A 27975-nucleotide genomic window follows, 5' to 3' on the forward strand; every position below is an offset into this window, starting at 1 on the left:
CTCCCATGTTTCTAATGGAAAATCTCCAACCATCTCTACTACTGAGCTAGATTTCTCATTAACTTTCTGGACTGATATTTTTCATACATCATGATCATTCATGGAGGGGTGGATGAGTGGATGGAGTGCTGGTCATTTAGTGAAACATGCAGGTTAAATTCCTGTGACCATGGTGATGCTTCCCAGAGGAACCTGGGGTTGGGAGGCACTTTGCCACCACCTGTCCAGGGAGACTTGTCTTCGCCTGATGTGGATCAGCTCCCTGAAACCACCAGCCTCTGGCCACACAAGCTTGTCTTTCCAAGACTCTGCAGGCCTACACATGTTGATCACAACATATGATCACCAACTGCCCCAACAACAACAATATGGGTGAAACTAGACAATCACTATACTCACAAATGAACTCACACAGAAAACACTTTTCACAAAACGATCACTCCATATCTGACTTCTCAGTCCTCATCCTCAAAGGTAACGATTCAAAAGACAAGCTTGGGAGCTTAAATTCATCACTCTGTTAGACATCAAAACTCATCAATGCCTCCTGAGCTAGTAAGGCACAGCTGTCAAATTCAGGATCGCTCCCCTCCCAAATCTCAGCCACTTGCTCATTGATCCTTCGGGTAGGCTGATCAGAAAGAAGAATTATTTTAGAAGAGATGCTGACCATGTCAGGGCCTGCCATTGAACACAACATTTCACAAAACAGCAGCATACACACACAGAGAGCTTCCAGAGTTCAAATCATGGCTTAATGGTAAGAAATGTTCCACATTTGCCATGGTGCATGTCAAAAGGTCCATAATTTTGTGGAGTTTTGCTGGTATTATTATTTTTATTTGTTTTCAGGTTAGTCAATAACATTTCAGGGGGAGGGGATAGCTCAGTGGTTTGAGCATTGGCCTGTTAAACCCAGGATTATGAGTTCAATCCTTGAGGGGGCCACTTAGGGATCTGTGGCAAAAATCAGTACTTGGTCCTGCTAGTGAAGGCAGGGGGCTGGACTCAATGACCTTTCAAGGTCCCTTCCAGTTCTAGGAGATAGGATATCTCCATTAATTTATTTATTCTAGACTTTATGAACTATGGCTGGGATTTTCAAAGGAGACTAAGGCCTTGGCTACACAGGCAATTCAAAGTGCTGTACTTGCTGCGCTCAGGGGTGTGAACCCCCCCCCCCCCCGAGCGCAGCGCTGTAAAGCGCCAGTGTAATCAGCGCCTGCAGCGCTGCACGCTCCCTCGCAGCGCTGGCAGCGCGACTACACTCGCACTTCACAGCGCTGCCGTGGCAGCGCTGTGATTCCGCGAGTGTAGCCAAGGCCTAAGGAAGTTAGATGCTCAAATCCCATTGACTTTCAATGACAATACATTAATCATGTGGTTTTATTGCTTTAGACAGTAAAAAGAGTGTGAAAAAGGAATTTCTTCCAGATTTTCTCATACATTACCAACTTTACTCCAGTTGGAAAGCAGTAAAAATGGTCATATTTGCCCTTATGTTTCATTTGGTAAATTAGGCTGGAGAACATTCCTTTTTCAGCCAACTAATTGATAAGGCACCAGCATGGAACTCAGAAGGCCTGCTTACATTCCTGGCTCAGCCGCAGACTCCCTGGATGACCTTTGCTGAGTCACTTAATCTTCTTCATTGTTCAGTGATCATCCATAAGAAGAGAGAGCACGAAACCAAAACATAATATATTCTAACACCCCATGTTGGGAAACTGTGTATCAAACACCCATGCTCTGGTTTCCCCGTCTGTATGGGGATAACATAGACCACCCTCAAAGAGGTGCTGCTAGAGTAAACACAATTCATCTCTGTGAAGGTGCTTATATTACAGTGATGCAGATCACATAAATACCTAGATATATAGAAAGACTATTATTCAATTTTTGTAAATAAAGTGGGTGCTAAGTTTTAAGCATGAGCAGCCTCACTGAAACCAATGAAGTGTAAGATGATACTTAAGTGGGATTAAATGAGCATGTGTTAAACTCCCATTGACTTCCACGTGACTATGCTCAGGTTTCAAGTGAAGCACATGCTTAAGTGCTTCACTATAATGAGGTCAAAATTTGGTAGCAAGTCCTTACTTGATATGGAGAATACACCACGGAATAGGGTTGTGATGATTCTCTATCACTGACAATCTTTCAATCAACATTGGATGCTTTGTTTTGTTTTAATGTATACTCTAGTTCAAACATGAATTACTTTGCAGGAATTTTCTGGCTTGGTTTATACAGAAGCTCAGACTAAATGATTACAACAGACCCTTCTGACCCTGGAATCCATGGATCTATGACAATTACCTACCTACCCTATCCAAAGCAGACGGATTTATCCAGGGGAGCTCTGCTTTTAATATGACAGGAACAAATTTGGATTAGCTGCAGGGAAGTTCATACAGTTATGCCATGATTCCATGAGCAGTTACTACCCGGTGTAATGTTTCCCACTATAAGTAGTCACAATGAGGTAAATGTCACTAATTGAAACAGGACTGCTTGTGCCCTCCTTTGAGGGTAAGATCTGAAGCCAACAGGTTTCTTTCATTGAATCATGCTCATGGGTTTGTAATATGAAGCCCTTAATGTAGTTTCACACTGGTGTAATTTAGGGTATATCTAGATGTGATTACCAGCTCATGTAGACATACCTGTGTTCATACCATACCATACCATAGTAGTGCAGCCATAGTAGCACAGGCAGCGGCAAACGGCAGTACCATGAGCTCATCACTTGGATTTACAAACCCTCTCAGACACTATCAGCACAGGCTTGAGGCAGGTGTCTGTACCTCTGCTCCCCCAGCTCCAAGTGTAGATATAGCTTTAAAAGAGAATTTGACTCAGTAGATCTGAATCTCATTGACATGGAAGCTGCTTTGTACCACTTTAGCCATATAAAAAGGGCCTAAAAATGGATATAAATGGCATTCACACCCACTACAAGGCTCTGGGACATAGACAGAGCCACATGAACTGGCATTAATGCAAATAAGAATTTGGTGAGGGAGGGATAGCTCAGTGATTTGAGCATTACCCTGCTAAACCCAGAATTGTAAATTCAATCCTTGAGGGGGCCACTTAGGAATCTGGGGCAAAATTGGGACTTGGTCCTGCTAGTGAAGGCAGGGGGCTGGACTCAATGACTTTTCAGGGTCCCTTCCAGTTCTATGGAATAGGTATATCACTTTATTTATGCTAAGGTCCAGGAACAAGACAAAAGTTTCTATTGAAAAACCTAATGCTGCAGACTTTTGCAACTGAATCAGAGAGAAGCAGTGGAAACACATGGGTATAAAATTCCCTGGTGTGCGGAGCACAGTGGTTTCAGCATAATTACTCCTGAAGGTTTATGTAAGAAGGCTGAAGTAGACCACAGAAATCCGCACTTTCTTCCTGCAGAGAGCTGAGCATAAGGAGCTGGAGGTAGGGGGAACTTATTTTGGATCTGACTAAATTTTGGTTAGCATACACTTTTGCATGGACTGAAAACATAGCTGAGAGCATGTTGCTTTTGCCCTTGTGACTTGAACAATTCAGTATAGAAACCCAGGGCAGATTCTCATTTCTAACAAAGAATTTTCACCTGCTGAGTATCAGCCCTTTAGTACTTCTTTTTCTTGCTTTCCCAAAGAAATTTAAAACTGCAATTAAACAGGTGCCTATCCTCAGATGTTCCTGATGCTAGCCATCCCCAGGGCTCCATATACTAATGTAAAATCTTCCAAAAGATTGGGAAATGATGTAATTAGGCTGCAACTTTTTTGGGGAAGGGCTGACTTTTTATTCAGGATTTATCCGGAGCATAGCGCAATGGAATCTTATTCCATGATTGGGGCTCCTAGGTATTACCTCAATTCAAATAAATAACTAAAGAAAAGATGTCCAATAAGTAATGCAAACCAGAACATATCCCTCTAGTAAATCAGACTCAGATAATTCTGTATCCAGCAGAACCTGGCAATTGTGAAGTTAAGTTGAAGGCAAAGGGGAGTTTGTATCAAGTTATCTTATTATTTGTCTGGAAAGGATTAGGTAGAATTAACACTAATGAAGTGTTTTCTCTCCTTTTATTGAATTACTTTCAATTCCCTTTAACTAAGCAAACAGTGATTTCCAGAGATCTCAGACACTGAATTAGCCCATAACATTTTAATTTTGCCTGATCATATCATAAACACAGAACTTCCTGATTCTGTAACTTTAGTGGTGTTTAGCAACCTGATAGGACTGTCTGCTTTATCAGACATTTATCCAGGGCTCAATTTTGCAAAGGCACACATGAATGAGATTCCTCATGTGGCAAAGTTTGCTAGATTGTAGAGGTTGGCTTTAAGTGATCCCTTATAGATGTTGGTTTTTTTCCTGGAATCCAAGCTGTCCAGGCTGTGGTAGCTGCAGCCTCTGTATTCATGCAGCCTTTACTTGTGTCTTTAGAATAGAGCGTCTTGAGAACCAACCAAAGGCACTGGATTGATGGTTGTGGAAGTGAGTGCATGAAATGAACTCTTTGTCTGTCTCTCTATATAGACATGCCCTCCATCTGTGCAGTTTGATCAGTCATATCATTGGGTTTCTGCAGCAGTGTATACTCTCATATCTATAGGGTATATTCAGGGGCTGTTCTGTACTTAGATTAGGGTGACTCATGAGACCCAGAATCCCTTCCTGTCCCTCCACAGACTAGCTGTGTGACCTTGGTGGAGAATCGCTTCTTGCTTCCCTGTGCCTCGGTTTTCCCATCTGCAAAATTAGTGTAAATACTGACCTGCCACAGCCAGAGGTTGTGTGACTGGCCCAACCAATGTCAGTTATTCAGAGGTGCTTGGTGGATGGGTGGGGGGTTCTATGTAAATGGTGGGAGACATATTGTGATAGCTTCACATTGAATGGGACCTTGTTCCATAAATGATCACGTTGGTTTCTGTGGAATTGCTCAGGGAACAATTCAAATGCTAATCAGTAAGGGCTCAAAGAACTGGCTAACTCTTGATCATTATTGTTATTAGAAATAAATATAAGAACAATGCCTTCTCTCTTTTTTCATAGTTGTTCTACCATAAAATCATAGTTTTCAAAATTAGGTTTAATCCTAAATCAGGCCAAAAATTCAAAATCTCAAGATTTTATTTTAGTGAAACAAAATATTCTGAAATACTGTATCTGAATAAATTAAAATTGTTGTTTTTAATAACTTTAAAACATTTCATTTTGACTCTATAAATTTGATTATATTATCGTTGAAATGATAACCATGAAGCAATATTATTCTACCATATCAATTTTCCATAGACAATTTAGATAAAATCAAAACATTCCATCTAAATATTTAGATTTTATCGAATCATCGTTTTCTTATGGAAAACATTCCTCTGAAAATTTTCAACCAGCTCTGTTTTTTTTTTAACTTCCTTCTATTTGTCTGCAAACAGTTGTTACATTTCCTCATATCCCTATAGTCACATACTCTGGTCTTTGTAAATTTCTTCATACTTTAGATTTTTAATTCCCTTCCCCCATTAAAAAGTATCAGACTTTTTACCTTTCTTTTCTACTCTCTCCAGTTTTTTATTACCCTTTTCATAAAATTAAAAAAAAAAAGAATCAAAATGGGCTCTGGTCCATATATTATGAAACCATAATCTGTTCCATATGAATTGGAATTATCAACAGTTATTTAGAAATCAATTTGATTCGATAATAATAATGTCACTTTGCATTTCCATAGCAACAGTAATCTGAGGATCTCAAAGAGTTCTACAAATATTAATTATTTTAGACTCACAATTCCACTGAGGGATAAGTAAAACTTATCATCCCTTTCTATAGCTGGAGAAACTAAGGCACAAAAAGGAGAAGTGGCCTGCCCATCTCCTCTGATTTTTCTGTGTAAAGCCCCGCAAGTGCTTTAAATTCCACCTGGTCATGGTGGACAGAAAGTTAGCTTTTTACAGAATCTCAATATTATTATTTGGCAATCACTGAACAGGGCAGAAAACTCTGTGCCAGTCAGATGGGACTGTAGGGGGGAAATATGCAGCTTGTGCAAATCAGCATAGATCCATCTACTTCAAAGAAACTTTGGTGATCTACACTATCTCGGGGTCCGTATAGTGTGCCGGTTAGAACATAGTGTAGTCAATATGTTCCTGATGAATTTATAACAATAAGAAATTGTGTGTCCTTATTGGAGAAGGGGGAAAGGTGGGATGCTTAAAGGAATTTGAAAGAGGATAAAATTTAAAGAGATTAGTGAAATCTATCCATCTATCCACTGGTCAATGGGACTACCTATCTATTAATCTATGTCTCTTTCTATAGATCTATCTGTGTGTCGTTCTATCCAATTGAGGGGACTTTTACAGGTAGTTCTGATTTTTTCAACAGAAACTACACATTTTGGGGATGTTTCTTTTCATTGAGACATTTTCTCTCATTTCATGACCGCAACTAGAATGAACACAAACCAATTAACCCAGATTGGCATCTATGGGAAATTTGCCCTAGGGAGAAGGAGAAGAAACCCTTATAGTTTTGAGGACGATTTTGAGGAAGTTTAAGCACCAAAGTCCAGATCATTAACAGTATTTAAGTTCCTAACACCCCTAGAAATCAATGCAACTTATCCACTGAATTACCATTGATGATCTCAGCCCCAACTCCCATGGAATGGCCATGGGAGTTGAAAGCCTGACTTCTATGTGTGCCTTTGAGCATTTCTCCTTATTTTCTGCAGTGGGTCATTTCTTCACATGATATCTGGGTATTTATTGTCTCCCACAGATGAATTATGCAGAAGAATCAAGAAGGGGGAACCTCACCACGGTGACTGAATTCATTCTACTAGGATTGTCCAACCACCATAACCTGCAGGTGCTTCTGTTCTCCATCTATCTGTCCATTTATACCATTACACTGATGGGGAACATCCTCATCATCCTCATCACCATGGACCCAGCCCTTCACACCCCCATGTATTTCTTTCTCCGGGTCTTATCCTTCCTGGAGATCTGCTATACCTCAGTCACTGTCCCCAAGATGCTGGTGAACTTCCTCTCAGACAACAGGAGCATTTCCTACATGGGCTGTGTTGCCCAAATGTACTTCCTGCTCTTCCTTGGAATCTCTGAGTGCTTCCTTCTGGCTGCCATGGCATATGACCGCTATGTGGCCATATGCAACCCATTGAGATACAGAGTCATCATGAACAGGAGGGTCTGCCTTTCCTTGACAATTCTCTCTTGGTTCTGGGGTAATGTGGTGTCCCTAGTACAGACAGCCTGGGTTTTCACCTTGCCATTTTGTGGGTCCAATCAGATTAACTATTTCTTCTGTGATATTCCCCCATTGATTAAGCTTTCTTGTATTGACATCCCTTTGTATGAAATGCAGTTGTTTACAGCAGCTATACTAGTCATCTTCACTCCATTTTCTCTCATCGTTGTGTCCTACACCTTTATTATCTCCACCATCTTAAAGATGGCATCAGCTGAAGGCAGACACAAAGCCTTCTCCACCTGCTCCTCACACCTCATTGTGGTGACTTTGTATTACGGGAGCTGTGGCCTGATCTATTTAAGACCCAAGTCCATTCATTTACTAGACACCAACAAAGTGCTGGCTCTGATATACACAACCATCACCCCAACCTTGAATCCCTTTATCTACAGCCTGAGGAACAAGGAGGTGAAAGAGGCTCTGAGGAGATTGCTGGGGGACAGGATGAAGAGAAGTCAGTAGCATTCACAGTTACAGTTGAACTAGTGTCCAAAAACTGCAGAATGAAACACATGAAAATGTTAATGTTTTGTCAATTTTTTGTGCGAGTTTAAATTAGAAATTTTGGCCAAAGAACGTCATCGAAGTGTCAGAAATGGTTATCATATTTGTAGCTTCTTGAAACAAAAAGAGAAAATCACAAAAACCCATTTACATTTCACATGGCAATGCATGGATTATTTTCAACTCAGCTCAAAATTGCAATGAAAAATTCTGTTTAAAAATCTTATTTTGGAAAACAATGTTTATGTGCTCTATGCTAACCATTTTGAGAATGATTTTGAATAAAAGCTTATGTAAAATTGTTGAAAATTAATGTAAATAATAGATAATAAAGTACAATACAAAGTTTCACTAAAAATGAAAAAATTGGGAACATCTGAAGGTACCAAATGATGCTAATTTCAATTTTTTGTGGTAATTTTTTTCACCATTTCTACTAAACAGAGAGTAGAAAACCAAATAAGAAAAGGAGAGTCCCTTAGTTCCCACGTGATATTCACAGAGCCTTCAGAAAAGCATTGGCAATTTCATTGCAAATACAATTTCCCCATCAAGACTTTTCTCAGTGCCACTTTCACATCCTGGTTCTTCAGGGTGTAGCTCAATGGGTTCAGCATGAGGGGTCACTGTGTTGTAAACCATGGACAACACACTGTATTATCAAGGAAGAAGCTGGAGATGGGCCCAACATAGGTGATGCAGAACAGGAGGAGGATGGTCAGGTGAGATGTGTAGGTGGAAAAAGTTTCAGAGTCCACTTCGTAGAGCATATCTCAGGATGGTGGAGATGATGTACACATAGCACAGGACTATACACATGAATGGTGTCCACCCTATGAAGATCCTAATGGCAAACAAGATTATGTTCTGGAGGCAGGTGTAACTCCATTCAAGCAGCTTCCTTGATTTCATTGACTATCCTGAAGTAGAACATATTGTTCAACGTAAATAAGGTTGGCAAAATCTTGACCTTTCTCTGTTTCTGTTCCAGTGGTGCTCAATCAGCAAAGTGTGTATCCAGGCACTGAAAATAACAGAAACAGTTATTGTTGCAGTAGGAAGAGAGCCTGAGACATAAGCCCTTGATTCAGAGGCCTGGTATGAGGCTGGAGGCCTGGGCTAAAGCAGTAGTCAAAGCTTTACTGGTATAAAGCAAAGACATGCTGTGAGCAAGGGGCAGGACCTGCTCACAGAATCTGTCAAGAACAGGGCTGTTATTGTTGCAATACACATTCCTAAGATGTGCTAGGCACAGAGCACTCACACAAACACATCCCAATATCAAGTGGTACTAGAACATCCCAAAATAGAGGATAGTACAAAAACATCCCCCAAGGATAACAGGAAAACACTGACCCTGACTAAATGACACTGACTAAAGATAAGGTCAAGATGACAGTAAATAATAGAGATGTTTTGTTTGAACCAACATGTACAAAGTGATGGGTGATAACTAGCCATGTCAAGGGGCAGTAACTATGCCACAGGGGCAGTATGAAACTTGTTTGTATCGTGGTATAAAGATGTATCTCAGAGGGAGTATCTTTGTTTAGCCTAGGGAGGAACAGAAAGTCCCACCATTCACTGAGCTGGTCCATTGTTATGGCCATACATGTGTTAGTGGTCTGGTAGAGTCTGCGGGATACTAGTACCATGCTTCATTGACAATAAAACTGGCTGGGTGCCCTCATCCATTTACGGATCTTGTGGTCATTGGGCAGGTTGCTCAAGGTCTGCCATGCCAGCTGTCTGCGCAGGACTGGGGCGACACACAGAGGGAACACACACATGCAGACAAACATCTATCAACATCTAACAACAATTGTGTGAATCAAATATACCAAGGGATACAGGAAGTATCTTTTCTTCCAAAAGAACAGGTGTCTTCTAAATGAGATTAAGGAGTCATCCATTGGGACTAGTACACAAGAGATAGCTGCATGCGTTTTTGACCTCAGCTGTGAATTCAAACTGATTTGGTTAAACTAATGTCGACTGCTTGCGGGTGCTTTTATTTTGGTTTAAGCCAGACTTATTTCAGTTTAGCCGAAGGCTTAATTTAAACTTAAATACATAATTTCTAACCTGAAATAAGAGTTTCCACACAGGCTTATGCACCAGTTTTAGGCAAGAAAATGATTGACGTTCAACCAATGCAACTTTCTTGTGTTAACAAAGCCATCGTTTGGAGTAATGTTCAGAGTATAAGCACAGAGTATAAGCAAAAGTATTCACATTGGCCTACCTCTGTTCCCACCAAAGTTAGATTCCTGGTAAAGAAGATAAACAAAGGTGAAACTGAAGCTGTGTGGAAATCTGTTTGCCTATAGCTTGTAGTTGTTTTCTTTAATCAATGCCTCTCCCTCCTGAGTCACTAGGGCATAGCAGTCAAACTCAGGATCGCCTACCTCCCAAAGCTCATCGATCCTTCAGGTAGGATGAGCAGAAGCAAGAGTTATTTTAAGAGAAATTACACCCAGATCAGAGCCCCTCATTGAACTCAACATTTCACATGAGAGCAGCACACACATGCCTAGCGCTTCCAGAATTCGAATCACAGCTGTAATGGAAAGGAATGTTCCACCTTTGCCATGGTGGGTGTCAAATGGTCCATAATTTGACAGAGATTTGCTGGTGATGTTTGTTTTACTTTTCCAATTTAGCTAATAACATTCTACAGTGTAACAATTATGGCTTGGCTTCCAAAGGAGCTTGAGGCACTTAGGTGCTCAAATCCCATTGACTTTCAATGGCAATATGCTAATCACATACTTTTATTGCTTTAAACCATAAAAAGAGTGTGCAGAAGAGATTTTATCCAATATTTTGTCTCCTTTTCTAACTTTTCCCCAGTTGGAAAACAGTTAAAATAGTCATATTCATCCCGATCTTTCATTTAGTAAGTTATGGTGGAGAACCCTCATATTTCAATCAATTAAAAGGCATGGGAGTAGAATTCAGAAGACCTGGTTACATTCCAGGTTCAGCCACAGATTCCCTGGGTGACCTTGGATGCATCAGTTATTCTTCCTCATTGTTCAGTGGTCATGCATAATAAGAGAAAGCAGCAAACTGACGCATACTCTTCTACTATACCACCTCCTGTTTCAAGCAATATATCATCACAAACATACCTTGTTTTTCACCTATGTCTGGTAATAATATTGACTTCCCTCATAGGGGTGCGGTTGGCATAAAATCTGTTCATTATTGTGAAGGTGATTATATTACAATGGCCAGGACCACAGAATTACCTAGATATACAGGAGGACTATTACCCAGAGTCGATAAATTGTGTGTTGAGCTTTAAGCATGAGTAGCCTCACTGAAGTCAATGACCCTTCAGCTGATGCTTCAGTGGCATATTTTGAGCATGTGTTAAACTCCCATTGACTTTAAAGCGACTACTCACAGGCTTAAGGTGAGACATGTGCTAAAATGCTTTGCTGTAATGAGGCCAAAGTTTGGTAGGAAGTGTTTGCATGACAAGGGCACTGACAATTTTGAAAACAAGTCTGGATGCTTTGCTTTGTTTTGTTTTAAAGTACACTGTTGTTCAAAGAGGAATCACTTTGGAAGAATTCTCTGGTCCAGGTTATACAGAAGCTCAGACTAAATGATCACAACAGCCCCTGCTGGCCTTGGAATCCAGGAATCTGTGACAATTACCTACCTGGTGTAATGTTTCCCACTATGTATAGTCACTATCAAGTAAATGGCACTCCACATAGCTTTTATACTTGAGCCCTCCATTGAAGGCCAGATCTGAAGCCCTGTGAAGCCAACAGGTGTCTCTCACTGGATCACACTCATGGGTTTGCAATACGAGGCCCTAATCTAGATTCACACCTGTGTAATTTAGGCTACGTCTGCCCTTGGAGCTACAGGTGTGATTCCCAGCTCGTGTACACATATTTGTACTGAGCTGTCATTGAGTTAGCGTTCTAAAAATAGCAATGTAGCCGCAGAGGATGGGCAGCAGCAAGTGGCCATGTGCTAGTCACCTCAAGTACAAAGCCACACAGACCCCCAGGGCACATACTTCATTCAGCTAGACTGTGCTGCCGCCACTCCCCCAGCTTCTAGTGTAGCTGAAGCCTTAGAGTAGAATTCAGCTTAGTTGACCTGAGCCTCATTGACACAGAGGCTGCTTTGTACCATTCTTGCAGTATGAAAAGGGCCTGAAAATGGACATAAATGACATTGACATCCACCCCAAGGCTCTGTTACATTCACAGAGCCACATGAAGTCTCTATAATGTGAATGACAATTAACTCCAGGAATTCTCAAGCAAAAAAAAAGACAAAAGTTTCCACTGAAAATCCTTATGCTGCAGACTTTTTCCTCCCAATTAAAGAGACACAGTGGGAATACATGGGTGTAAATCCCCCAGTGTGTTGGGCACAGTGGCTGCAGCATAATTCCATCCCAAAGGTCATATAAGGGGACTGAAATAGACCATAGATATCAGCACATTCATTCTGCAGAGAGCTGAGCAGAGAGAGCTGGAGGTAGGAGGAAATTATTTTGGATCTAGCTACATTCTGGTTGGCGTTCACTATTGCATGGACTGAAAACATATCTGAGGGCATGTTGCTTTTGCTCCCATGACTTGAACTGTCTCTGTATAGAAACCTGGGGGAGATTCTCAAGTGGCGTCATTTCAAAGAAAGAAGTTTCACCTGCTGGGGATTGGTCCCTTTAGTATTTATTTTTCCTGCTTTCCTAAAGAAATTTAAAACTGCAATTAAATAGGTGCCCATCTTTGGAAGTTCTTGACATTAGCCATCCCCAGGGCTCTGTATAGTAATGTAAAATCTTCCAACAGGTATGCAGATTGGGAAATGATGTAATTAGACTGCAAGTTCTTTGGGGCAGGGGCTGTCTTTTTTAGTTCAGGGTTTGTCAAGAGTATAACATAATGGAGTCCTGATCCATGCTCCGGGCTCCTAGTCATTAATGCGTTTCAAATAAATATAAATAAATAAATAAAACATGTCCCACAAGCAATGCAAACCAGAGCATACAACTCAAGAAAATGAGACAGAGATAGTTCTGTATAGGCAGAATGTGGCAATTGCAAAGAGATATACCAGTACCTGATAATTAACTTAAAGCAACTAGGAGTTTGTATTAAGTTTTATTACTTTATTTGTAGAAAGAGAGTGTGTAGAATTAACACTAATGGTGAAGTATTTTTTTCTCCTTGTATTTAGTTATTTTTTTTTAGTTCCCTGTTTCACTAAGCCAACAGTGATTTCTGGAGATCTTGGACACTGAATTAGGTCATTGCCAATTACATTTTAATTTTGCCTGAACATATCATAAACACAGAACTTCCTAATTCTTTAACTTTAGAGGTGTTTAGCAACTTGATTGGATTGTCTGCTTTCTCATACATTTATCCAGGAATCATTTTTTGCAAATGCATACATGAATGAGACTCCTCGTGTGGCAGTTTGCTAGATCATAGCCCTTGGCTTTATGTGACATCTGATAGATGTTCTATTCCCGAAATCCAGGCTGTGGTCTCTACAGTCTCTGTATTCATGCAGCCTTTGCAGGTGTCTTAAAAACAGAGCATCTTGAGTACCGGCAAATGGGACTGGATTGATGGTTGTGGAGGTGGGTGCATGATATGAACAGTTTGTCTGTCTCTCTCTATAGACATGGCCCCCATCTATGTAGTTTGATCAGTCATATCATTGGGTTTCTGCAGAGCTGTATAATCTCATATTTATAGGGTATATTCAGGGGCAATTCTGTGCTTAAACCAGGGAAACTTATGAGACCAGAATCTCTTCCTGCCCCTGCCACAAACTAGTTGTGTGACCTTAGAAGAGAATCACTTCTTGCTTCTCTGTGTCTCAGTCTCTCAATCTGCAAAAGTCCAACCTACCTCAGCCTGAAATTGTGAGGCTGACATAACTGATGTTAGTTGTTCAGAGGTCCTCTGCTGGAAGGTGCTATATAAATGGTAGGGGACACATAGTGACACCTTCACATTGAACGGGACCTTGTTTTGTAAATAGTCACATTGGTATCTGTGAAACTGTTCATGGAACAAGTCAAAATCTAATCAGTAAGGGCTTAAATTACTGCCTAGTTACTTATCATTATTATAATTACAAATAAGAATAGGAACAATGCCTTATACATTTCTCAGAGGTGGTCTAAAAATGGAATTTCTGTCCCAGAAGATCATACAGTTCAAAATTTGGTTTAATCCCAGATCAGACCAAAAAGTCAAAATCTCAGGGCTTTTTTGTGAAACAAAATATTCTGAAATATTGCATTTCTATAAGGTGAATATGTTGGGGGGTGGGCGTTAAACAAGGTTTAACATTTCATGTTGACTTTATTGTTTTGATTATATTATTGTTTAAATGATACACCTGAAACAAAACATTTCAACCTGATCAATTTCCCATAGACAATTAAGACAAAATGAGAACATGAAAGCTAAATATTTAGATTTTCTTTAATCAGCATTTTCTTACAAAAAAAATTCCTCTGAAAATTTTTAACCAACTCTGCTTTTTTTTAGTTTCCCTCTCCTTCTCCATACACAGTTGTCACATTTCCTTACAATCCTGCAGTCGCATACTGCAGGTCTTTGGAAATTTCTTCATAGTTTAGATCTTTTAATTCCCTTCCCAAACAAAAAAGAATCAGACTTTTTACCTCTCTTTTGTACTCTCTCAGGTTTTCTATTAGCCTTTTCTTTAACCCCCCCACCTCCCAACCAAAAAAATCAAAATGGGCTTTGGACCATATATTATTAAACCATAATCAATTCTATTTGAATTTGAATGATCAACAGTTATTTGGGAACATCTTTGATTCAATTATAAGAATGTCACTTTGAATTTCCATAGGAACAGTCATCTCAGAAACTCAAAGGGTACTATAAACATTAACAAAATTAGCCCCACAACTGTGCTGAGGGATAAGTAAAAGTCATCATCCCTTTTTATAGGTGGAGACACGAAGGCAAAAAGAAGCGAAGCAGCATGCCCATGTTCTCTGACATTTTAGTATAAAGCCCTTAGGTGCATTAAAATTCCACCTGTCATGTTGAAAGGAAAGTTTGTTCTTTTGCAGGATCTCAGTATTATTCTTTCGCATTCACCGAGAAGAGGGAAAATACTCATCGTGCAAATCAATGTAGCTCCATCTACTTCAAAGTAGTTTTGCTGATCTGTGGCCCCTGCGAGTCTATGCAGTGTTCCAATTAGAACATAGTGTAGTCAATCCATTTCTTAGTATTACCAACAATCAATCACTGTGCATGCTTAATGTAGCAGGAAAGAAGATGGGATGGTTAAAGGAATTTGAAAGAGGATAAAATTGAAACAGTTTAGTGAAATTTATCCATCTACCCATTAGTCTATTGGTCAATCTACCTATTGGCTTATGTGTCTTTCTATTGGTCTCCCTGTGTGTCTGTCTGATTTTCTATTGGTCTGTCTGTGAGTCTGTCTGTCTGAAAGGCACATTCCAGGAAGTCCTGATTTTTTACACAGAAACAATGAACTTTGTGGGGGTGATACTTTCCCTTGAGACATTTTCTCTCATTTTCTGGCCACATCTAGAATACAGAAATGCCAGCCAACACAGACTGGGATTTTGGAAGGAGCCTAAAGGGGATTTGCACTTGGTGAAGTGAAGGAAGAATTTGCGGCAGTGACTTTGGGGGAACATTTTCAGAGGTATTAGGGCTTCCCCTCAGCCTCCCTTGGCTCTTGTCACGCAGACAGAAAACAGAAGGCCGGAGTCCAAAGTGCAGGCAATGCGATGTTTACTAGGGTTGCTAAGCAAGCATAATCCACATCTCTGTACACCTGTAGAGCTTTATTTGATCTTTTTTCCCACCTCCTCCTTCTAAGCAGGTTTAATTATACCTCTAGTGCACAACCCTGGTCCCACCCCTTACAATTTATGGTCATGTTCTGTTTTGGAGGGTCGTGAGTCTGGAGGTTTCAGTACCACCTCTTTTTTATCCCATGGGAGGGGTAGAGAGTGAGGTTGTGTTTCAGCCAGGGTCACCATTTCTTTGGCTTTTGGTGTTTCTTATACCTCTGCCCATCCACCTCACCCCTCCCAACTGGTTGTTTGACCTTGTCTTGGGAAAGGAATTCTACATATGTATATCAACCGCCCACCATGCCCAGCAACATTTTAATTCTATTTCTTATCTTTTCTTATTGGGCTGTAACTCCAACTGGCTAGGCAGAAGCAACATATGGTGTCTTTGTTCTTTGCTCACACATGATAGTAAGACATAAACAATTGTGTTTTAAAGACCTCAAAATTCAAATGGCCAAACAAAACCCAAAAGTCTATCTCAGGCAAATATACAGACCTTAATGCTGCATTACCATCACCAACAAAATGCACATGGGGCAGTAAAACACCCAGGTAAAGATCCTTAAAGGTATTTAGGTGCCTAACTCCCATAGAAATCAAAGGGAGTGAGCCACTGAAATATCTTTGAGGACATGACCCCCAACTCTCATAGAATGTCCACTGGAGAGTGTGTGCCTTTGACTATTTCTCCTTATTTCCTGCAGTAGGTCACTTCTTCACATGATATCTAGGTATTTATTGTCTCACACAGATGAAATATGCAAAGGAATCAAGAATGGGGAACCTCACCACGGTGACTGAATTCATTCTACTGGGATTGTCCAACCACCATGAACTGCAGGTGCCTCTGTTCTCCATCTATCTGTTAATTTACTTGATTACCCTGATGGGGAACATCCTCATCATCCTCATCACCATAGACACAGCCCTTCAAACCCCTATGTATTTCTTTCTCCGAGTCTTATCCTTCCTGGAGATCTGCTACACCTCGGTCACCATCCCTAAGATGCTGGTGAACTTCCTCTCAGACAACAGGAGCATTTCCTATGTGGGTTGTGCTGCACAAATGTACTTCCTGCTCTTCCTTGGAATCTCTGAGTGCTTCCTTCTGGCTGCAATGGCGTATGACCGCTATGTGGCCATATGCAACCCATTGAGGTACAGGCTCATCATGAACAGGAGGGTCTGCCTTTCATTGGTAGTTCTCTCTTGGTTCAGTGGTAACGTGGTATCCCTAGTACAGACAACCTGGGTTTTCAACTTGCCATTTTGTGGGTCCAATCAGATTAACTATTTCTTTTGTGACATTCCCCCATTGCTTAAGCTTTCTTGCACTGACACCTCTTCATATGAAATGCAGTTGTTTACAGCTACTATACTGGTCAACTTCACTCCATTTTCTCTCATCCTTGTGTCCTACATTGTTATTATCTCCACCATCTTAAAGATGGCTTCGGCTGATGGCAGACACAAAGCTTTCTCCACCTGCTCCTCACACCTCATTGTGGTGATATTGTATTATGGGAGCAGTGGCCTGATCTATTTAAGACCCAAGTCCATTAACTCACCGGACAGCAACAAAGTGCTGGCTCTGATGTATACAACCATCACCCCCATCTTGAACCCTATAGTCTACAGCCTGAGGAACAATGAGGTGAAAGGGGCTGTGTGGAGATTGTTGTGGGATGGGCTGAAAGGAAAAAATATTTTCTCAAAGAAAATAATTGGGATACAGGTCTTGTTCTGAGATCAGTTATCCAACTGTATAAATCTTGAGTAGTTCCTTTGATGTCAATGCCATTCACTGCTACCATTGAAGTAGTTTCTGAAAACTGCAAAATGAAACGCACAAAAATGTTGAAAACATTTTGTCAATTTTCTGGGGGGGATGAAATTAGAAATTTTGGCCAGAAAAAGGCATCAAAGTTTCAGAAATGTTGATCATATATACTGCTGCTTGAAACACAGAGAAAAATCACAAAAATTCATCTACATTTAATGTGAATATGCATGGATTTTTTTTCATTTTAACTCAAAATTGCAATGAAATATGTTGTTAAAAAAGCTAATTTTGGAAAACAATGTTCATGTGCTGCAAGCTAACCATTTTGAGAATGATTTTGAACAAAATTTCACTAAAATTGTAGAAAATGAGCATGAATAATAAACAATAAAGTACAATAGAAAATTTCAAGAAAAAGACAAAAAGAGGTCCATTTGAAGTTACCAAATGAAAGTAACTTCATTTGTTTTGTAATTTTTTCACCATTTCTACTAAACACAGAGCAGAAAATGAAATGAGAAAAGGAGAGTCCTTTAGCACTGAGAAGATATTCACAAGCCCTAGAGAAAAACCTTTCCAATTTCATTGCAAATACAATTTCCCCAGCAAGGCTTTTCTCAGTTCCACTTTCACATCCTGTTCTTCAGGGTGTAGCTCAACGGCTTCAGCATGAGAGGTGACTGTGTTGTAAAGCACAGGCAACACCCTGTCATTATTCAGCGAGTAGCTGGAGATGGGCCCAACATGGGTGTCACAGAACAGGAGGAGGATGGTCAGGTGAGACATACAGGTGGAAAAAGTTTCCACTTCATAGAGCATATCTCAGGATGGTGGAGATGAGGTATACATAGGACAGGACTATACATAGGAATGTTGCTCACCTTATGAAGATCCTGAAAGCAAACAAGTTGATCTTCTTGAGGTAGGTGTTACTCCATGCAAGAAGCTTACTTGATTTCATTGGGCTACCGTGGACAGTACTGTACAGCTCAACATAAATAATGTAGACAGAATCAGGACTTTTCTCTGTATTCTGGTGGTGCTCAATCAGTGAAGTGTGTACCCAGGCATTACAAACAACACACACAGTTACTGTATGAATCGAATAAAACCAGGGACATGGGGAGAATAGAGAGGAAACTTATTTCTTCACTTCCAAAAGCACAAGTCTCTTCTAAATGAGAGTAATGAGCCCTCCTTTGGGACTAGTCCAAAAGAGAAAGTTGCATTGTGCCTTGAGCTATCTCAGTACAGAAACCCACGATACATTCTAAATTGTAGCAGAGAATGTACACAGGCTGAGGATCGGTCCTGAGTATTTTTCTTGCTTTCCTGAAGAAATTAAAAACTGCAATTAAATAGGTGCCTCTCTTTGGAAATTCCTAACATTAGCCATCCCCAGGGCATCAAATAATAATGTAAAATCTTCCAACAGGCATACAGATTGGGAAATGATGTAATTATACTGGAAGTTCGATGGGACAAGGGTTGTCTTTTTGCTCGGGTTTTGTCCAGAGCATAGAACAATGTGGTCCTGATGCATGATCGGGACTCCTAGATATTATCTCAGTTCAAAGAAAGAAAGAAAGAAAGAAAGAAAGAAAGAAAGAAAGAAAGAAAGAAAGAAAGAAAGAAAGAAAGAAAGAAAGAAAAGGTGTCCCACAAACAATGCAAACCAGAACCTACCACTCTAGTAAATCAGACAGACATAGTTCCATATCTGGCAGAGTCTGGCAATCAATAAAGGGAGAAACCAGTATCTTATAATTAACGTGAAGGCAACTGAGAGTTTGTATTGTGTTTTATTACTTTATTTGTAGAAAGCGATTGCATAGAATTAATACTAATGATGAAGTATATGTCCTCTTTTTATTTAATTGTTATCTTTATTTAATTATTTTTAATTCCCCATGATTTTCAGAGATCTCAGACACTGAATTAAGTTATTGCCAATTACATTTTAATTTTACACAGATCTTCCTGATTCTGGAAATCTAGAAGTGTTTAGCGATAGGATTGTCTACTTTATCAGACATTTATCCAGGGCTCAATTTTGCAAAGGCACACATGAATAAGCCACCTCATGTGGCAAAGTTTTCTAGATTGTAGCGGTCGGCTTTAAGTGATCCCTTACAGATGTTGTTTTTTTCCTGAAATCCAAGGTGTCCAGGCTGTGGTCTCTGCAGCCTCTTTATTCATGAAGACTTTACTTCTGTCTTTAGAATGGAAGTGGGTGCATGAAATAAAAAGCTTGTCTGTCTCTGTATAGAGACATGGCCCCCATGTGTGTAATATGATCGGTCATATCACTGGGTTTCTGCTGAGGGTTACACTCTCATATGTATAGGGTATATTCAGGGGTAATTCTGTGCTTAGACCTGGGCAACTCATGAGATCCAGAATCTCTTATTGCCCCCACCACAAGCTAGTTGTGGGACCTTGATGGAGAATCGCTTCTTTCCTCTTTGTGCCTCAGTTTCTCCATCTGCAAAAGTGGGGTAAATACTGACCTGCCACAGCCAGAGGTTGTGAAGCTGGCACAACTGATGTTAGTTGCTCAGAGAACCTGAGTTGGAAGGTGCTGTATAAATGTTAGGGGACATATTTTAATACTTTCAGCCTGAATGGGACCTTGTTCCATAAATAATCACATTGGTTTCTGTGGAATTGCTCAGGGAACAATTCAGATGGTAATCAGTAAGGTCTCAAAGAACTGGCTAGTTAGTCATCATTACTATTATCACAAATAAGAATAGGAACAATGCCTTATACCTTTTTCAGGGCTAGTCTAAAAAACTGAATTTCTGTCCTGGAAAAAATTAATAATTTCAGAATTTGGTTTTATCCCAAATCAGGCCAAAAAGTCAACATTTCAGATTTTTTCAATGAAACAAAATATTCTGAAATATAGCATTTCAATAAGGTAAAAATGTTGGGAGGATTTAATAAGTTGAAATTTATATTATATTATATTATATTATATTATATTATATTATATTATATTATATTATATTTAAAATGATAAAGATTAAATCATTTCCCCCCACAATATGAATTTCCCAAACAAATTTAGATAAAAATAAAACATTCCAGGTGAACATTCAGATTTTGTTTAATCAGCATTTTCTTACCAAAAACATTCATCTGAAATGTTTCAATCAGCTCTACTCTCCTTTACAACCCTCTACATGTCTATCCATAGTTGTTATATTTTCTGGCAGTCATATAGTCACATACTCCAAGTCTCTGGAAGTTTCTTCATATTTTAGATTGTTTAATTCCCTTCCCCCACAACAATATTCATATTTTCCCTTCTCCTTTTTACTATCTCCAGTTTTCTATGAGCCTTTATTTAAAAAAAAATCAATCAATTTTGGCTCTTGTCCATATATTATGAAAAAATAATCAATTCCATTTTTACTTGAATTATCAACAGTTATTTAGGAATGTCTTTGATTCAATAATAAGAATATCAATTTGCATTTCCATACCACCCGCTACTTGAGGATCTCAACATGGTCTATAAATGAGTTAGGATCTGAGGCTAAAATAGGGAAAGAACAAGTTAAAAATTGCTTAGACATGTAAGAGGTCTTCAAGTGAGCAGGGACTGATGAAATACATCCTAGAATACTCAAGGAACTGACTGAGGAGATATCTAAAATAAATAAATTAATGGAGATATCCTATCTCCTAGAACTGGAAGGGACCTTGAAAGGTCATCGAGTCCAGCCCCCTGCCTTCACTAGCAGGACCAAGTACTGTTTTTGCCCTAGATCCCTAAGTGGCCCCCTCAAGGATTGAATTCACAACCCTGGGTTTAGCAGGCCAATGCTCAAATCACTGAGCTATATTATCTTTGAAAAGTCATACAAGATGGGAGAGATTCCACAAAACTGGAAGAGGGCAAATATAGTGCCCATCTATAAATAGAGGAGTAAGGAAAACTTGGGGAACTACAGACCAGTCAGCATAACTTCAGTACCTGAAAAGATAAAGGAGCAAATAATCCAGCAATCAATCTTTAAACACCTGGAAGATGATAAGTTACTGTCACTGTCAAGAACAAATCATGTCAAATCAAATGACAGTAAGAAGGCTTGTGGATGGGCGGAAGCACTAAATGTGGTATGTCTTGACTTTAGCAAAGCTTTTGATACTGTCTCACATGACCTTCTCATAAACAAATTAGGGAAATACAACCTATATGGAGCTACTATGAGGTGGATGCATAACTGTTTGGAAAACCATTCCCAGAGAGTAGTTATCAGTAGTTGAGATCATGCTGGAAGGGCATAATGAGTGGGGTCCCGCAGGGATCAGTACTGGGTCCAGTTTTGTTCAATATCTTCATCAATGATTTAGATAATGGAAAAGAGAGTATACTGATAACATTTTTGGATGATACCAAGCTGGGAGGGATTGCAAGTGCTTTGGAGGACAGGATGAAAATTCAAAATGATTTGGACAAACTGGAGAAACGGTCTGAAGTAAACAGGATGAAATTCAATACGGACAAATGCAAAGTACTCCACTAAGGAAGGAACAATCAGTTGCACGGATACAAACTGGGAAATGACAACCTAAATATGAGTCAACAGTGTAACAGTGTTACAAAAAAAACTAACATCATTCTGGGATTAGCAGGTATATTGTAAGCAAGACACGAGAAGTAGTTCTTCCGCTCTACTCTGTGCTGATGAGGCCTCAATTGGAGTACCGTGTCCAGATCTAGGTGCCACATTTCAGGAAGGATGTAGACAAATTGGAGAAAGTCAAGAGGAGAGCAACAAAAATGATTAAAGGTTTAGAAAATATGACCTATGAGGGAAGATTGAAAAAAAAATGGGTTTGTTTAGTCTGGAAAAGTGAAGACTGAAGTGATAATAGTTTTCAAGTATATGAAAGGTTACAAAGAAGAAGGCCAAAAATGTTTTTGTTCACCTCTGAGGATAGGACAAGAAGCAATGTGTTTAAATTGCAGCAAGAGAGGTTTAGATTGGATATTAGGAAAAATTTCCTAACTATCAAGTTAGTTAAGCACTAGAACAAATTGACTAGGGAGTTGTGGAATCTCAGTCACTGGAGGTTTTAAAAACAGATTAGACAACCACCTGTCATGAATGGTCTAGTTATTACTTAGTCCTGCCTTGAGTGCAGCGGATGGGACTAGTTGACCTATTGAGGTCCTTTCCTGTCCTACACGTCTATAATTCTATAAATATTAATTAATTTAGCCTCAGAATTCCACTGAGGGATACGTAAAACTTATCATCCCTTTCTATAGCTGGAGAAACTAAAGCACAAAGAGGAGAAGTGTCATGTCCATCTTCCCTGACTTTTCAGTATAAAGCCCTCAAGTGCTTTAAAATTCCAGCTGGTCATGGTGGATGGAAAGTTAGCTTTTTATAGAATCTCAGTATTATTCTTTGGCATTCACTGAGCAGGACAGTAAGCTCTGTGAAGATCAGATGTGATTCTACTGGTAAAATACTCAGCTGGTGCAAATCAGCAAAGTTGGGCAGTAGGGAAGGTGGGATGGTTAAAGGAACTTGAAACAAAATAGAATGTAAACAAGTAACTTGGGTTTACATGAAATCTGTCCATCTATCCATTGGTTTATTGGTCTATCTAGCTATTGATCTTTCCGTCATTGTGTTGCTCTGTCTGTGAGTCTGTCCATCTAGTTGAGGGGCCCGTTCCAGGCAGTCCTGATATTTTACACTGAAACTGTGAACTTTCGGGAATGATTCTTTCCCTTGAGACATTTTTTCTCGCATAGAAAACAATGAAAGTTTAGCCACTGACATATCTTTGAGGATCTGGGCTCCAACTCCCATTGAATGGCCATGGGAGTTGGGACCCTAAATTCCATGTGAGCCTTTGACTATTTCTCCTTATTTCCTTCAGTGGGTCATTTCTTCACATGATATCTTCTTATTAATTGTCTCCCACAGATGAAATATGCAAAGGAATCAAGAAGGGGGAACCTCACCACGGTGACTGAATTCATTCTACTAGGATTATCCAACTACCGTGAGCTGGAGGTGCCTCTGTTCTCCATCTATCTGTTCATTTACACCATTACCCTGATGGGGAACTCATCACCATGGACACAGCCCTTCACACCCCCATGTATTTCTTTCTCCGAGTCTTATCCTTCCTGGAGATCTGCTACACCTCAGGCACTGTCCCCAAGATGCTGGTGGGCTGTGTTGCCCAAATGTATTTCCTGCTATTCTTTGGGGCCTCAGAGTGCTTCCTACTGGCTGCCATGGCGTATGACCACTACATGGTTATATGCAACCCATTGATGTACAGGCTTATCATGAACGGGAGGGTCTGCCTTTCCTTGACAGTTCTCTCATGGTTCAGTGGTAATGTGGTGTCCCTAGTACAGACAGCCTGGGTTTTGACCTTGCCATTTTATGGATCCAATCAGATTAACTATTTCTTCTGTGATATTCCCCCATTGATTAAGCTTTCTTGCATTGACACATCTCAGTATGAAATGCAGTTGTTTACAGCTACGATACTGGTTATCTTCACTCCATTTTCTCTCATTATTGTGTCCTACACCTTTATCATCTCCACCATCTTAAAGATGGCATTGACTGAAGGCAGACACAAAGCCTTCTCCACCTGCTCCTCACATCTCATTGTGGTGACATTGTATTACGAGAGTGGCAGCCTGATCTATTTAAGACCCAAGTTCACTGACTCACCAGCCAGCAACAAAGTGCTGGCTCTCATATACACCCCCACCTTGAACCCCTTTATCTATCACCTGAGGAACAAGGAAGTGAAAGGGGCTCTAAGGAGACTGTAGGGGAACAGGATGAAGAGAAAAATATTTTCTCACAGAAAGTAATTTGGACACAGATCTTGTTCTGATATCAGTTACACAATTGTGCAAATTTGGAGTAGCTCCATTGACAGCAATGGCATTCAATGTTACAGTTGAACTAGTGTCCAAACACTGCAAAATGAAACATGCAAAAATGTTAACATTTTGTCAATTTTTTGTTGGGCTTGAAATTAAACATTTTGGCCAAAAAAGTCACCAAAGTTTCAGAAATGATGCTTGTCTCTGTAGCTGCTTGAAGCACACAGAGAAAAATTACAAAAACTCATCTACAATTCAGATTAATATGCATAGATTTTTTTTTTCATCTCAGCTAAAATTTACAATGAAAAATGTTGTTGAAAAATCTGATTTTGGAAAAAAATGTTGATGTTCTGTATGTCAAATCATTGTATGTTAGATGATATGTGCACATGATTGTCCTCTAATTACGTGTATTTATTGCGAACGGATTGCCTAGATCTGGGAAAGAGATATGAACAGCATTACCTCTAGGTTGATTGCAAATTTAAGGTCAATGCTGACCAGCAGCTATTAATTTAATCATGAATGGTTGGTTGACTGTGGCAAAGTAAGCTGGTAGTTCAGTCATTCCTTCCTGGGAGAAGTGTCCACATGTGAGGAAACTTCCTTCTGAATTCTCATTCACCACTGCCCTGTTTTCCAAGGTTTGAAATAAACCACGGTATATGCGGGCATGATTTTCCATGACCTTGTGTCTTCTGTAATGGATTACACCTGTACAGAAGAATGACAGAGCAGATGTAAAATGCTACCAGAATAGAATGATAGGTCCTGGTTCCTCTCTAAAAGACTCTGGTGTAAATCAGAAATGACTGCATTGACATCAGAGGCATAAATGAGAGGAGAAATAGGAACTACGCATTTATAGTCTCATTCAGAGGTGTGAATGAGTACGCAAGGTGCAAGGCAATGGACATTCATATTCTACTCTCCTTTGTAGAATTGGTCCCTATATAGTAGGCCATTTGGCTGGTTGTTTTCCAATTTCTTCATTCTAGGTCCACTTTTCATGAGAAAAAATGCTTGAAACTTTTGAAATTAAAGCCATTGTACTGGCATGAAGGAGGGGGCTGAATCATGGCAAGGATGTTGAAAGTGGAGTAACACACTGATGTCTCAGACCCATTGTGTAAGGCTCTCAATAAATAATAGGACTGGTAGCAGCAGAGCAGGTGAAAATGATGTCTGGTCACCAGGGGTAAAAGTAAGTCAGGACACTTACTGGTATGGGGCCGGGGCGGGCCTCAGGTGGAAGGGGCGGGGCTGGGGGTCAGCATCCCCCAGCCAGCCCTTCTAGGCCGCCTGGCCTGCTGGGGCTCCCATGTTGATTTAAAGGGCCCGGGGCTTCAGATGCCACTGCTGTGGCAGCGGCAGCAGCGTCCGGAACCCCAGGCCCTTTTAAATTGCTGGCCCCAGGGCAGCTGATCCCTCTGCCCCACCCCGCCTGTCGGAGGCTGGGGGCGGGCAAAAGGGGCAGGGACATTAAAGTACTGCCACAGCAAAGGACAGTCCTTAAAGCTTGCCTCCCCTGTAGGCAGCCCTGCTGGTAAGAACCCTACAGGGGAGGCAAAAGGGGCAGGGACATTAAAGTGCTTTAATGTGGGCTAGGTATGGGCCAGGGCAGTTCTTACCGGTATGCCATACCGGCCCTTACTGGTTCACTTTCACCCCTGCTGGTCACCAAAGCCCAGATCCACAAAGGGACTTAGCACCTCAAGATGAGATTTAGGCAGCTTTAGGCACCACTCCAATCCACAAACACCTGTTCTTCTGCCAATAAACTCTGTAGGCACCTAAACTAACTAATGGCCAGATTTTTAAAGGTATTTAGGTGCCTAGTGGGATTTTCAAAAGCATCTAAACACCCATTGAAATCCATACCTTTAAAAATCTGGCCCATGGCACCTAAATTTGTACTGTCAACATTTCCTTAGTGCCTAAATTTCTGCCTCTAGGCATGCCCATTTGACACCAAAGCTGCAGCATGATCAAAAAAACTGTGAAGATTGGTGTTCCCCACCCTGTCTCATCTGAGGAGCCTTATCCACTAGGCAGGCTCTGCATGCATATAATGGCCAGAAGGAGACATAGGATAAAATTAAGTAATAGCAGCCTCTTCCATTATAAAATTTAGCCCAGCAGTTAGAAAACCACTTGGGCTGTCGGAGACCCAAGTTCAATTCCCCTCTTGGGTCAATCAGGAGAAGGGATTTTCCAGCTCTGAAGTGACTCCCTTGACCACTAGGGTATACAGAAAAGTCATTCTCATTCGCTATGAGGCCCAATGCATATTTAATTCCTTGTATAAAGTGGAACAGATTCAACAGGAGAGACTGGAAGAGCACCATATCAGGATTTCCTTAAATTAGGCTTGGTAAAATTCAGTTTTTATTTTTGTATAATTTTGATGCATAATATTGATGTTTGTTTATAAGCATTTTTCTATTTTTATCAATTTGCATTATCACAGTTGTGCAACATCATAAGTTGTAAGTATTTTTTTCTGATTTTTATCAGTTTAAATGTTCATAGTTGTGGGAAATAATGGGGGGACACAGACAAGAGAGTGGGTCATTATTTAATGACAGGAGACATTAATTTCAAAAAGTTAAAGCTTTATAATCACTAAAACAGAAACTGAAATCACATGACAAAATATACAAGGTAAATATCCTTACATCAAATTCTAATAAGTTCCCAAGCAGCATTTGTCTTACTTTGCCTATCCATAAATTTCTATTCAAAGGAAATATTTTTGTTGTTTTGTGTGTGTAGGGTGAAATTGATGTTTACCCTCATTTACCGATAAAAATCTCATCCTTCAAACCTACCTTTAAGTCAGTGGTTAGAGCATGTAGCCAAAACATAGAAAGCCCATGTTTGAATCCTTCTATTTCTCAGGCAGAGAGTGAAACTGACCTGGGGGTCTCCCATATTTTTGGTGAGTGCCCTGAACAGTGGGCTAAAGCTTATAAGAGAAGCTGCCTCCTCTCCCTGACATTTTGTGTGCAGTTGGGCTTGCTCTGAGAATGCCTACTGGATGAGGTACACCACATGTTAGGCCCATGGATCTTGAAAGGTGCCTTGTGAGGATATTGACCATTGTAGCAGTGGATATATGTCTCCAAGTTTTGCATCTGTTGTTATGGCAGGGGCTGGTGCTGCTTTGTTTTGGTGGATCCTGGTGGGGAGCTTCTGATAATGAGGTTGGTGATGTTGGGGGGTTGTTTGAAGGCCAAAAGAAGGAGTTTGGGAAAGATTTCTTTCAGGATGTGGCCCCCAGTGAGTATGCATTGTAATTTTTAATTATACTTACATTCATAAATCTGCTAGACAGCAAAAAGCATGTTCTTAATAAAGACACTGGATTTCTGGCACATTATAACTATTTGTAACCCACTAACCCCACTTTGTCCGATTATTGTAGAAGTGTTAACTGCCTACTTCACTTTCAATGATTTCTTGCAACATGTGTTAACTCCTTATCTATTCCACCCTTCTATTTAGCTGTGATTCTCTGAGTACCTTTCTCCGACCTGAAGAAAAGCTCCATGTAAGCGCAAAAGCTTGCCTCTTTCACCAGCAGAAGTTGGTCCACTAAAAGATATCACCTCCCCCAACTTGTGTCTTTAATAC

At 40.2% G+C, this 27975-nt stretch overlaps 2 protein-coding genes and 1 pseudogene across 2 annotated transcripts; all 3 read left to right on the forward strand.

Moving 5' to 3' along the window:
• Positions 1 to 6798: 6798 nt before the first annotated feature.
• Positions 6799 to 7755, forward strand: LOC135886312 (olfactory receptor 10A7-like). The gene has a single exon (XM_065414122.1). The coding sequence runs from the start codon at positions 6799 to 6801 to the stop codon at positions 7753 to 7755; it is 957 nt and encodes a 318-aa protein (XP_065270194.1).
• Positions 7756 to 16418: 8663 nt separating this feature from the next.
• On the forward strand, positions 16419 to 17414 carry LOC135886313 (olfactory receptor 10A7-like). Its single transcript, XM_065414123.1, has one exon. It carries the CDS (start codon positions 16419 to 16421, stop codon positions 17412 to 17414), a length of 996 nt encoding a protein of 331 aa, XP_065270195.1.
• Positions 17415 to 23407: 5993 nt separating this feature from the next.
• Positions 23408 to 24321, forward strand: LOC135886035 (olfactory receptor 10A7-like; annotated as a pseudogene).
• The last annotated feature ends 3654 nt before the right edge of the window (positions 24322 to 27975 follow it).

This window comes from Emys orbicularis, chromosome 12, assembly GCF_028017835.1.
Source record: "Emys orbicularis isolate rEmyOrb1 chromosome 12, rEmyOrb1.hap1, whole genome shotgun sequence".
Classification (NCBI taxonomy): Eukaryota; Metazoa; Chordata; order Testudines; family Emydidae; genus Emys; species Emys orbicularis.